Below are 14383 nucleotides of genomic sequence, written 5' to 3'. Positions count from 1 at the left end.
TAATAATAGTTCTGTATAGTACTGTTATAGGACACCTATTCTGTTATGCTTCCTGTATCTCCAGATCCACTATTGCATCTTTTTCTCAGATTATTTTAATCTGCTTCTTCTTCACAGTTTATTCATACAGGCTCATTCTGTGACGCGTTTAGTCCCAAACTCATACACACACACATTCACACATATATATTAGTTCTCTAGCTGAATGTCTTTCTTAGTGGATCGTGTTGGTGGGCGGGTCTAGAGTCGCCACCCGACCACTGTAGCCATTGGCCGGTTGAGAAGATGATGATGATGACGAGGGTGCATCCTGCAGGTGTTTGGAGGGAGAGGTGGGGCTACGGGAACGCGGGGAACGGCCGGTGAACAGGCGCAGAGCACCGCGGCAGATGAGGCAGAACCAGTAAAGCTGCGGTGCCATGAGCAGCGCGGAACCCAAGTTACACTGCCAGGGCACGGCGAAAGGGACCCGGTAGAAAGGGATAGATGCGTACCTGAAAAGAAGAAGATGAAGAAAAGGCTTCACATAAACAGAAGGTGGTAAACTGGCACCAGTAAATGCAAAGCCAAGAAAGAGCTAAATGTTGTGGATTGTTGTTGTTTTTTTTTCCATATGTATATACCTTTTACATTTAATGAACTGAGTAAGCGAGAGCGAGCAGGAAATAGAGAGACAGAGGCAGAAGCAGGGAGATGAAGACCCATACCTGCCGTAAACATAGTAGAGGTAGGGGAAGAGAAGGACTCGACAGATGAAGAAAGTGACCAGCATGAGAGCCCCATTCACTTTGTGAAGTAGCGTGTGCTGCTGCTTGTACTGAGAGAAAGTGCAAGTGAAAGGGTAAAAATACAAATGTGCAATCTGGAAAGAAGTTTGGATTAAACATATGAGGTGGGGGAAAATGAGGCAGAGAGAAAGAACAACGAAAGAAAAAGAACATTTCACAACGACCAAAATGCCTCAGGGTTGTATGTTTGGCGAAATCCAGTGTACTCTGCGTCAATCCCACAATGCCTAGCAATGTGAAGATTATGAACACAGTACACTAATGGGTGCAGAATACACAATACCACAATGCATTCAGACAAAACATGGTAGAGGTGCTGAAAAGTGTCTCACCTACCATTTCACCTAGGTGAAAAAGTGAATTTTCAGATAGGATCATATGACACCCCAATTTTTTTTTGCTTCTTATCTCTCGATCCATGCGTTCTTCATTTTTGTAAATATCCATAGACATTTAGATTTTTATCAGATAAAAAGAAACACATATGGTTATATACAGTTACATGCCCTTTCATGTAGTGTCCGGAACTTTTTTGAATTCGAATATTTCAACGATCTTAACTGTCATTCAGATGAATCTTGGCCAATTTAGATTTACATGAAAAGACATAAACTGTGAAAAAAGTGTATATTAATCTAAAATGCATAATTGTTAAGATATTGCAACTTGAACTTGACAAGGTTACAGAATTTTTGCTTTTCTAAAAACAATTTTCAAGCAACAATTTTTACAGGTCATATGCTTCCAGAAGGTTACACCAATTTTAATATCAACATGCATAAAGAGAATATAAATAGTTTGCATTTTATTAATATTGTTTGTAGGGAGATATTATAACACTGGGGCACATATAATATCATATTAAAAAAATTCGGGAAAGCAAGATTGGTCATAAGCTTTAGAAGCAGCCCCTTTGGTGCGCACACATTTACCTCTATTGTATGTATAACAAAAAACAAACAAACAAATAAAAGCACCAATACTATGTTTTGGCCGATTGCAAGGTTTAGTAAAAATTATGCACACAGCGATGGATTCTGAGATGGATCACATATTGCCATCTTTGAGGAGATTTCTCATCATTTTAGTCACATTTTAGGTTGTTTTAGGTTGTGATTTGACTGGTTGCATTTTTGCCCTTAGGTTTGATATACAGTAGCTAAAACACTGTGTTCAAATCCCACACGTGACTGATGTAAGCAGAAACCAGCTACACTACTGTGTATGTTCTGGATATGCCCAAAGTTAAATAACTTTTGGAGTTTCATTTTTGTTCTGTTAGTACCATCCACATTAATTACACTTTTTGGTACTGACTCAACTGAATGACGCCCGGCCAATATGATACTCTTTAGCTACCTTCTCGCTAGGAGAATGATCCTATTTAAATGGAAAGACGTTGCCACCAGTGGGTGTTCACTGCATTATAAAGGCCTTGTATTACAGTATATACATCTAGAAAAAAAAGATTTGCTATTCCACATAAAGGGATCCATTTAGGAATTTCAACATGTCTGGCAACCATTCTTAAGTCACTTTGAAAATATGGATGTTGATAAATTGGATCTGTAGATAAATATGATGAAACAGTGATTAAGGGACTATTTAGTACACTACACGGCATGTACTGCCTGGAGAAGGTGCAGTAATTACAAAAAAACAATCACAAGAATAAAAAGTGGAGTGAAGTAATGTGGCACAGATAGCAACGAAATTATATAAGGGGGTAAAAAATAATCATCACATTGACTTTGACAGTGGCATGGTTATTATTGTGAGATGTGCTAGATACACAAGAGTGTATTCCTGACACTGAATGGTGTGAAAAACAAACAAAACAAAAAAAGCAGAAGCAGTTCTGCAGGCAGAAGACCACACTCCAATAACAGAAACCTGAGGCTACAACCTGAAACTGGACGGCTGAATGAACTTCAAATGAATTTTACATTTCTTATGTGACATGCAAGATTGTAGGGTCAGAATCTGGCAAGAACATGAACCCATGGACTCTGGGCTGGTGGAGGTGGTGTACCGATGTGGGGACTACTTAATTGGCAGACATTGTGCCTCTTAATGTAATTGAGCATTGTTTAAATGTCACATTTACATTTAGGCAATTGGCAGACACCCTTATCCAAAGCGACTTACATTTTTTTTATCTCATTATACATCTGAACAGTTAAGAGTTGAGGGCCTTGCTCAAGGGCCCAATAGGGACAACTTGGTAGTTGTGGGATTTGAACCTGGGACCTTCCGAACTATAGTCCAATGCCTTAACCACCAAGAGTGTTGGGGGACGTTTCTTTTTAAAGTAACTAATTACAGTACATTACTGTCATTAAAAAGTAATCCGTTACATTACAGCGTTACTTTCTGATAAAAGTAACTAGTTCGAGTACTTTTCCATTGCAGAAAATGAAAACTCCTTTGTGATTCCTCATGCATGTTGTTTTAGTCAAGACCTTTATAATTATTCTACCATCATCACTCAAGTTTGGCCCATAATTTGTTAACTACTAATACCCCTATCTCATCCATTCAGTTTCGCGCAGTGGCCGTAAGTACGGTTTATCATGATTCATCAAGTTTTGGCGCTGTGATTACGTTTCCATCTTTTCGCACGTCAGTCCTCGCATAGTCAAACCGCATAGGTAAGAAAGGCGTATAACAGCAGAAATAACAGAGGGGGGTGAGTTATCTGGGACGGGGCTTGTAGGGCAACTTTCACACACACACACACACACACACACACACACACACTAACAAATTGGGAATAACAGCTGTCTGGCTCACGAATTACACAAATTGTCTAAATAACAGATAACATTTTTGAAAAAATAACGAAATAACTGAGTACTTAAGTTAGATCACTTGTTACATCGATAAAAGTACTCTAAAGTGTTACTTTGTGATGCGTTACACCCAACACTGTTAACCACTGCGCTACCCCATCACAGTTGTGTTGCTTGTGTTTAAGTCAAAACAGAATTGCAGAACATTTATTAAAGGAAAAAACTCCCTTTATTGCTCTATATAATCCCCCTCTACACTACTGCACTTATCCCAGTGTTCCACTAGTGCTTGGACACCATCAAGGTAAAAAGTTTTCATTATCGCCTGTCTCATGTCTGAAACGCTCATTATACTATGATGTTCCCAATTAAGTGTTCGATGAGCAGGGTAAAACTAAATCTAAAAATTGTGGATATATAAAATAAATCTGTCTGGATTTATTTTACTTTTTTTTAAAGGTAAAGTCCAGGTAAATTCTTTTATTTTTACTTATATTTTGTATTGATTATTTTTATGTATTTATTTATTTATAGAGTGTTTTGAAATACGAGCCCACTTCCGGAACGAATTATGCTTATAATTCAAGGTTCCACTGTACATCTAGAAAAAAACACAACGCATCATTTCTGTGGTATGCAGCTGACCCGGCATAGCTATCTAACACTGATCATCCATGGTACGTTCAGAGACAAGACTTTTGACCAGGTGCCTCCTACATAAAAGAGGGCAGGGCTATAAAGGAGGCTACTGTGTCTTGCTTTAAAGCTTGACTTCACAGTCGACCAAAACATGGTGCTGGTGCTTAAAGTGTCTCAACTCGGTAAAAAAGGTGAATTTTCAGATACAGCATTTTTCATAATACAGTGAAATCTTGGATTGCGAGTAACTTGGTCTGTGAGCGTTTTTGCAAGACGTGCGCGAGTGTTATTAGAGTGGTTCCTTGTTAAAGAAGTTTCCGGATAAGAGCAGTGTTTCCGTTAGTGTGTTTGTGTGAGTCACGTGTGTGAGGTCATCCTACACAGTAGCCCCCTCCCTCCTCTCTTATTTGAGAGGTAACTTCTTGAACGAATTATGCTCACAATCCAAGGTTTCACTGTACTTAATGCTTCTTATTTCCTGATCCATGTTTAACTTTTTTGTAAATATGCATACATATTTATATTCTTAGCAGACAAAAAGGAACACATTTGCTAAATACAGTTTCATGCCCTTTTATGTCTGTAGTGTCTGGAACTTTTTCAAATTTAAATACTTCAATGATTTTAACTGCCATTCAGATGAATCTTGGCCAGTTTAGATTTCACATTAAAAGAAAATAAATATTATAAATATAACAAATATAATAATAAAATATTGCAACATGAATTTGACATGGTTACGGACACTACAGATTTTGTGCATTTAAAGATTTTACCAAAAACCAAAACGCTTAAATTTTACAGGTCATATGCTTCTAGATGCTTACACAAATTTAAGTATCAATACTCATAAAGAAATATGAATAATTTGCATTTTAAATGATTATTGTTCGCTAGTGACTTAAAATTTTTCAGAAAGCAAGATTGATCACTCCCATAATGCATGTTTTTTTGGCAGAAACATTTTCTGCATTATATTTATACCATAAAAATAAATACGTTTTTAAAAATAAGCACCAATACTGTGATTTGGCCGAGTACAGTAAATGTAAATGTGTCCTTTGGCATGCACTATAGCCGGACTGTATCTTCAGAGTGCACTCGGCTTTTCAGTACTAAAACAGGTCCTGATACTGATGTGCTTATTTTGCTTTCATCCAGGCACCCGGTGATGGCTGCTGGTCTTCAGCACAGGTGTCTTTTATTAAAGTGTATAATTTATCTGTGTATTGTGTTGTATTTGTTTTATCTTTAATGACTCATCTGTGATGTTTAGTCGTTTTATCTGTTTCATTTCTATGCCAAACCCATCCACACCAAACAACACACACACACACGTTCACTGACTCAGAGTGTATAAATGTGCAGGAAGTGACGTATTAAAAGTTAAAAGCCTGCTGTCCAATGGATATTCATCTTTGCTCTAAGTGAAAGACAGTCTACTTGAATCTGTCTTAGGACTCCAGGTCATTTACGCATGTTAAAGAAGATTTCCATGCTGTCCAGTGAAAACAGTTTGCATTAAATGAACAAACAAAAGTTTAATATTGCAGTGATATTGTCCTCATTCAGTCTAAATACTGAATTTTAAGCATCACCTGCTATCTCACATCCTACATGACCATGCTGTAAACGTTAACTACAATTTATTTCCATAATAATATCCTTTTTATTTTTTTACAGGAGATATACAGTAGACACCTACTGAGTAAGGCAGAGACTCCACCAGGAAAAAAAAACCCTGTGCATTAATGTACGTGTGATCACTGCATGCTAAATATTGCATGCACTGTTGGTTAAGACTAGGGTATGTGGTCCGAGGTAGACTGATGAATAAGAATTAAAAAGGCCAGGGGGATGGACCGGAAAACACTCATCAAATCAATAATGAATGTACCTGGATAAGGATTTTGCCTAGGCAGACAGACGGAGTGCTGAGCTCAGCTAGGAACATGACGCCCTGGATGTAATCACCCTTCCCCTGCCTCCAGAACTAAGGAAGGAAAAACATCATGTCGTTAACACACAAAATGAACCAGGAACAAAAACGACTTCTATTCATTCATGTCTCTTCTAAATCCTTAGTTTTCTTATTTCCAACTGCTTTTCTGAAAGATCTAAGATGAGAAATGAGACGCTCTACGATTCCGAGGCATCAAATGACACTTATAACTGTCTCACAGCTGGAGAACATCTAGACAGGAAATTTGAAAAAAAAAAGAAAAAAAAAGGAACTGTCTAAATGACTTCCTACCAGTCGGGGACCTCGTTTTTATATTTAAACTTACACAATATATTCTTATTTAAGCTGTCATTTAATTTCGAGCTGACTTGATCAATGTGGATCAATCAGGACTGTATTTTGATCTAATGCGAGATTTTATCTAGGTCACAAACGAGGCCCTAGATTTTCTTCTTCCAGATAACAAAACATAAAAAACATGCATGGTGACAGTTACCACGGAGACAGGGAAGCACACGGTGACCATGACGACGTGATGTAAGACCATGAGGAACTCTCTGCGGAGGTAGCTGCTCAAGGCCACGGACTTGCTCTTGGGCCCGTTATCCACCTCGTGACCTTTGACCTGAAGCTTATGCCAGTAGCACAGGAACATGGCATATATATCGTACACGAAGTAGGGCACGGCGAACAGGATGTAGGAGGTGGTCAGCCAGTGCCTGAGAGATAATATTCTTTAAACAACATGGCACTCACATTTTCATTTTCAAAAACCCACTGCTGTGAACAGATGGTCCTTTGTTAAAGAAAAAAAAAGGGTGCATTCTAGGATTAGAGAATTGAAAAGAAAAGAAACACATTGATCTGGAATTTTGAAAACACTTATCAAAACACTTTAAAACATGCTGTTAGCTGTTAAGCTGGTACTAGTCTCAGGGACTAGATTCCTTAGTATGAATAAGCCACATAATATTAATATCATACATAACTCCATAATTACTGCATTACTGCATGCATATGATTCCCCACAACCAGCACAAGCTGCATGGGGACTTGTGTGGCATCAAGTCACATGGCTTAGCTTCACATCTATCTCGTTATATACTCACTATATGAATTATACATGTACATGAAAAATACATGAATTATATAGAAAATCTGTTTTTCAGATTGAACTGAAATTTTTAAGGAAAATTAGCCTCGGCATACAAAGCATCGGACAATCATTAAATAATTAAACAAAATATATATATTTTTTGCATTTCGTGTGCAAGATTTAGTGAAGACCAGGATGAAGACGAGCCGCTTTTAGTTTGTTTTTTAAGCAGCCTGTGCCAAGAGAAATTATAATTTACCTAAGCTTAAGTGAGGTTTAATGTCTATTGTGTTGTAATATTGGTAATGTTGGTAAGCTTTTTGGGTGGCTGGAATGGATCATCTGCATTTACATAATTTTCTATGAAAAAAATGCGTTTCACAATACAAATTTCGCCTTAAGAACTCGCCTTAGGAACTCGCCTCCTGAACAGATTAAATTTGTATGCCGCTGTAATATGCAGAATTGCATCATCTGTATATAGTAATTAATTGTTGAAAAGTGAATAAAGTGCTATGTTTCTTTAATCCATTTGATGAAGATCAATTTGCAACTATGAAGTTATTAAACAACAACTTACTGATCCTCGATGATGTCATCACAGGAACTGGAGATGATGTAACCAGCTGAAGAGGCCATGACCGCTTGGACAGATGACACCAACCTGGTGTGTGTTTTGTATTTGTTATAAAGTATTATACATATATTTTTTCCTAACCTGTACAATCCTGCATTATGCTATAAATGATTTTTTTTTTTTTACTAGAATCATTGACCAAAAAAAAAAAAGAACTGTATATTTTACCTGGCTGACACCATGACCGCATCCCCCTCGCTCCATCTCAGACCAGGCAGCCGTTTCAGACACTGCTTGGACAAAAGGAAAAGCCCGGGGAAAAAAACAGAGCCCGCAGCCAAGATGGAGAACATGATGGTTGGTGGGTGAGGTCAGCTGACGCAGCGTTCACAAAGCACTCGGACGGTTTCTGAGCGTCTGCAGTCCTTCCGTCCTCTCTGAAAGAGTAGATGTTATTGAGTTGAAAACTGATCCTTTTTGGGTTTATTACTCTAGTACTCAGATACAAGTAATTGTACTTCTGAAATAAAGTACCGTAAGGAACTGAATGTTCCAAAACAATTGTTTATGTTTGTCTTCATGACTTAAAGCAGTATTTATAATATTTCAATTTAGCAGTCAGCCAAAACATGGTACTGGTGCAGATGTAGTGTCCGTAACATTTTTTAAAATTCAAATCTTTTAATTATGTTAATTGTCATGCAGATGAAACTTGGCCGATTAAAATTTTACATGAAAGAACATAAATCTAAAAAAGTGTATTATTTCAAAATGCAAAATTGTTAAGATATTGCAACATGAATTTGACAAGGTTACGGACACTACAGATTTTTTGTGTGGGGGAAAAATATATTTTGCAAGGAATGCTTTTATTTAAGCAACACTTTTTACTTGCTTCTAGAAGCTTCCACCAATCCAACAGTACACCAATATTATTTTGACACAATACTTGTTTGAATTGAGACAGCATAACGCTGAAAATGGTCATTTTCTGGGCACATTTCAATCATTTCTCCAAAACAGCTGAAATTAGCTAATTGAAGTTTATTTAGGGAAGCAGGATCAGTCACTTCCATGTTAAACAACCTTAGAAGTAGCTCTGTTGGCACACATTTTCTGTATTATATGTATAACATTAAAACATTTTTTTAAATCTGCACCAATACTGTGTTTTGGCCGAGTGTCAGTAATACATACGCCATACAAAACTGAGTCAGTATCATATATTCTGCTTTAAAATGATAAACGGCTGCATTATGATTTAAAAATAAATGTATGGTGTCACAAAAAGTTCTATAAATATAACAAACTGTTTGTGGATCCACTCTCAATTCAGTATTATACGAGCGGCTTTCAACTTAAACAGGGACATATGATGAAATTTCTTGTGAGTGAAGGTGTGAAACCGACACCCATTTACAGAAGACGTGTGTATCTGTGTTCTGTTATTCTGCGCAATCAAAAGTCCCAGTTTGACTTGCACACTCTTTAAATTTTGGTAAATGATTACGTTCACACGATCCTGGTAATGGGTTGAGACTTCTTAGTTGCAGATTCTCTCCATGTGAAAAGCTGGGAGGCTCATACACTGCCATCTGTGACACTTTCACACATAAGCTAAGACTGCCACGTGTTGATTTTATTATTTTTTTGCCAAGTTCTGCCATAATTTTAAATATAATTGAGCTAATTAATTGTGAATCTTATTTGTGCTAATATTTTTTTAACATAAATATTCAAACCAATATGTTCTTTGCCTTAAAGAGGTTGTTATACAGACATTTGTACAAAATAAAAGCAGAGATGTTACTGTAGAATATACAATAAGTGCTTTCTATCATAAATGTAATTGCATTTTTTTTTTAGAGGTCATGCATGAAAGACCTGAAGACTTCCATAAAAGCTTCCGTGACCAGTTTTCCAAATTTACCAAATTATCGCAAAAATGTTCGCAGAGTTGACAGATGCGTCCCCCTTGCTTACAAACTACAATAATCGAAATCTCCAATAAGCCTTGCTGGCATGAAAGAACAGCACACTCGAGATTTAATAAAACGTACAGTAGATGCTTATTTGATTAAATGCTGTGTGTCAAAATTTATGAACTTTATGGAATGTAGGCCTTTCTAACAATTTCTGTAAATGACAGCAAATGAGGAAATAACTGTCGTAGTAACATTACCAATTTGAACAAAAAAAGTTTGTTGAGAAGTTTGTTTGTTTGTTTAAACCATAAATATAGTGGCACTTCTCCCTTTATGATGATGAGAATGATAAAGATGATGAGGTCATCATAATTTCTGGCAGCTTCAGCTCATATGTTTCATCAATGCTCATAACAAGCTCCAACAACAATATTAACAACTGAAGCATACAATCAATAATCAATCAGTCTCTTATTATTACTCATTCTTTATACGACCTGTCCTGTACAAGTTCAAAAGAGGCCTAGAACCTATCGCAGGGAACTCGCAGAGGCACAAAACAGGGTACACACTGGATAGGGTGTGTCAATCCATCCATCACACACTGCAGGCTATTCGGGAACCCGCTCTGCATGTCATTGGACTGTGGGAGGAAACCGGAGTATCTGGAGGAAACCCACCAAGCACCGGGAGAACATGCACACAGACCCGAAGACAGTTCTGAACCATTAAGCCTAGAGTTCGAGGTCACAGTGCTAACCACTAATCCACTATGCTGCATGGTAATCAATATTTAAAAAAAAAAAAAAAAAAAAATATAGCTTACACGTCAATCCTGAGTGTAGTTACTATGTTTGTGGCGTTTCTGTGTGTGGTTCTGGTTTACTCTGGAGTTTTTTTGGTTTCCCAACATCATTAAAAAAACATGTCATTAAGTGAACTGGCTAATTAATTGTCAATTTCAAGTCCTAGGTCTGAACAAATGTGTGTGTGGATGTGTGTGGCACCATGTGATGGACTGGTGTCAGGTTCATGGGTATATTCCTAGCTTCTTCCAAGCAGTCCTAAGATAGGACTTGTATTTACTGAATCACAAGATGATTAGTAAATAGGAATTAATACACTGGATGCAGTGCCAGTCTAAGCCCAGATAAAATGGGAGTGTTGCATCGGGAAGGGCATGCCAAGTTGTTGTGTGGATCGGGTGGTCCGCTGTGGCGACCCCTCAATGGGAGTAGCCGAAAGTCTGACAACAACTTGTCGAAACACAAAAAAGGCTCAGGCATTGATGGCTCAGGAGTAGGTTTCCTGCCTGCCATGTGGAAGGTCTCGGTTTGACACCCAATGTCCAAACCAGGATAAAATGACAGGGTTTGCATGAGGATGGGCATCTGGTGTAAACCTGTTCCAAGTTGGGTGTAGATCAGATGGTTCACTGCAGTGACCTCATCATACACTCTTTTTATGTATTTAGATACAATTGCATTACAGGTTTGGACAAAAACTTTTAGTGTGCATCCATCCACATGCATCCACATGCCGCATCCACTCTTCTTGGAAGACTGTTTCCAAATTTTTTAGAGAGTTTCTGTAGGAATTTGTGCCCATTCATTCTGTACAGCATTTATGAGGTCAGGCATCCATTCCCGTTCCAGTTCATCCTGAAGGTACCCAATGGGGTTAAGGTCAGGAGACTATCCCAGGAGACTTAGGAGGGCACAAGGCGGAGTACAGTACCCGCAGGAAACCCACCAAGCACAGGGAGAACATGCAAACTCCATGCACACGGACCCTGAGGGAGGAATCGAACCCACACCCTGGAGGTGCAAGACGACCAAACCACCGGGCCACATACAGAACATAAATCATCTATATGATAGCAATATCTTACTCTCTCTCTCTCTCACACACACACTCACAAACAGATGTCTGTCCCAATCCTGGTGCATTCATATTAACACATCTGGTGTTATGCATGCCTAATGATACTCATTTCCTTACGTATGGGGACTTTTGGGACACCATGTGGAGTCCCTTTCCCTTTGCAGATTGAGTTGTGCAAGTTTGCTAAGACAGACCTTACTCTTGTACAAAGAAAAAGAGAGAAAAAAAAACACACACACATCAGAATCTAACCTGCTAATAAAAGCGCACACTCAGCACTTCTGACCTCCAAAATGTATCCACATATCCTTACTGTAATCTGCATCGATGCAAGTGTTGTAATAAAATGCGCAGTGCGTAATCGCGCAGGTCGGGAGCGTGAAAACAAAAACCGAGGAAACAAGTCTAAGCTAAGTCGTCTCGTCTTTATGCGTCGGTGAGATGGTGATGATGATGATGATGATGCTCGTCTCCTCATATGACGCGTTCGTCATGCTCATTTGTTTACACCGCAAAGTCTAGCTTAAGCAGTGATCATTACCCGGTGGTAGATGAAGGTCCGATATGTTCAAATAAATAAGCAAACAAACAAGAATGTCAGCAAAGATCTGGTGCAACCTTGTACAGAACAACCAGCCTGGTGTAGCGTTCGAAATTTAAACGCAGCCTTTGATCTGGAAGATCTAAAGATCAAAGAATAAACAAAGCGCTGCCCTACGTTTGATGGTGTTTCAGTCAGCGGCCTGTAGAAACAATCCGCATCCCGGGGAAAACCAACGGCGACGTCCGGCCGAGACACACGGTGCAGTGTACCGACATGGTGTCCTTCCCGTCGTTGCTGTGATGTGTCTCCGGCGCGTGAGACTGAGACTGAGCACTGGCGCGAGACGCTTCAGCGGGATGCGAGCTGATGCTGCTCCTCTCTCTCTCTCTCTCTCTCTCTCTCTGTCTGTCTGTTCGTTTTTCTCTATATCTATCTCTCACAAACACACACACACACACACACACACTTCCTCTCCGGCTACCCCGGTTTGCCCCATCCGCACTCCTCCAGCACCGACCTTGCCCTTTAAAAATGCGCTTTATTGCCGGCCGCTGGCGCTCTCATTTCCGCAGAGGCTCGGACTCAGACTTTTTTTTTTCTTTGTTTCTTTTTTAAAGAAGCGTTTTGCTGACTGCACCAGAGCCGGATGATGAGTAATAAAGATTAAACCTGCGGTCGTGTTGGTTATGATGATGCTACATTATTGATCAGGTTGCACAGGATGAGCTTAGCAGTCACCTCAGGTGGTGTGAGGCCTACTAGTTTTTCACACTGACTACTGATGGAGTTTACAAGACATTTCCAAGGACATAAAAATGGACAAGCTTTAGAAAGATGTAACTACTGCCAGCGTCATATTTCTATATTAAAAAAATAAAAAAATAAAAAGATTTTGTCTGTACATTGGTCAGACAAAAGATGATGATGATGATGATGATAATCTTTACATTTTATCCATTGGAGGACCTGAAACCAGTTTCTGTCTGGATGTCTATCTGTCTGTTGTGAGACTGGCTGGACAGAATTTAACAGGACTTTGCCCGTCCTTCGGTATTTCCCTGAAGTTAAATCTGCACCATAGATGAAATCAAAATGTCAAGCAGAAGTGAAGCAGTTTTGTGCCAGATTATTTTTGGCAATGTACTGCGCATGCGTCACAAACTGCAGGCGCGTCTTAAATCGACCGCTGGACAGAATTTAATGAAACTCTTGCAGTACTTGGATAGTTCCGACCAAGCAATCTGATCCGATAACAGCACTGCGATGATTAACTATATGTATCGATCCGTATCCCAGGTGATCTAATAATTGTTTATTTCACTAACTGTCGGTCGCAGCATGGGTGAAAATCGGTCTGTACAAGTCTACAGTACAGAAGAGAGAGAACCTGCCTGCCAAAACAAGTCACAAAAGCACATTTAGCAAGAAAACACATCTGATAAGGTTGTCATTTCAAGTCATTCCAAAATGCATCTAAACCATCTTTTATTTTCGTCTAAAAAAGAGCTAACTAGCTTCTAACATAAGTCTGAACGCCAAATCCCTCTGTAACCGCCTGATTAACGGCACTACTTAGTGTGTGGAACAAGGAATTGTGCAATAACACACTAGCTTTTCATTTAACGCTATTTAGGATTAAACACCGACACCTTGAGGTTAACATATATGTATAAGTGTAATAAGTAAAAATATAAAGAGAACCTTACTAGATTTACAAGACTGTCGACCACCTCCATGGTTTATTCTTCTTAACGTTTTGGCCGCATAGCACCGATGAGATTTTAAAACTGCTTTTAGGCCTTTAAATTACACTGTCAGTCGCCAGGTCTGCCAGTCGCGGTTCTAGTTAGTTATGCCAGAGGTGGAAGGATATGTATTGACGGTTAAATATACAAACCAATTTTGATAATAAATGGTGATTGTGGAACTGTTGCTTCAAAGCGATACTACACTTGAGGTTATGCTGTATTGCTGGATATACAGTAGCATGGCTGTGCCATCAGGCCTACAACCGCATCACAACTGTGCTTTTAATTTAATTAAATAGTAAATGTGGAGAAACTAATAAAGCAAACCAGCATAATTAATAAACAGTGAGACTAGTCATTTAATTAGAATAAAAAAAGAGACACTATAAATAGAGGCTGTATAAACAGGCTGTGCAGTATATAAATT

General features: G+C 38.7%; 1 protein-coding gene across 4 annotated transcripts in view; it reads right to left on the bottom strand.

Moving 5' to 3' along the window:
* Window positions 1–12783, bottom strand: part of tlcd3bb (TLC domain containing 3Bb) — a 13932-nt gene extending 1149 nt beyond the window's left edge. Inside the window, exons 1-7 of one of the 4 annotated variants that reach the window (XM_053512284.1) lie at window positions 12383–12783; window positions 8084–8292; window positions 7859–7942; window positions 6679–6901; window positions 6117–6212; window positions 708–817; window positions 1–494 (exon numbers count right to left, since the gene is read on the bottom strand). The exon at window positions 1–494 is cut by the window's left edge and continues 1149 nt beyond it. In XM_053512284.1, the coding sequence (XP_053368259.1) occupies window positions 215–494; window positions 708–817; window positions 6117–6212; window positions 6679–6901; window positions 7859–7942; window positions 8084–8208 (918 nt within the window). In that variant the 5' untranslated portion in view covers window positions 8209–8292; window positions 12383–12783 and the 3' untranslated portion in view covers window positions 1–214. The other 3 variants (XM_053512285.1, XM_053512286.1, XM_053512287.1) reach the window with 3 other exon arrangements.
* Between the last annotated feature and the right edge of the window lie 1600 nt (window positions 12784–14383).

This window comes from Clarias gariepinus, chromosome 14 (assembly GCF_024256425.1).
Source record: "Clarias gariepinus isolate MV-2021 ecotype Netherlands chromosome 14, CGAR_prim_01v2, whole genome shotgun sequence".
NCBI classification, from domain to species: Eukaryota; Metazoa; Chordata; class Actinopteri; order Siluriformes; family Clariidae; genus Clarias; species Clarias gariepinus.
This window is presented reverse-complemented; position numbering and strand designations above follow the sequence as displayed.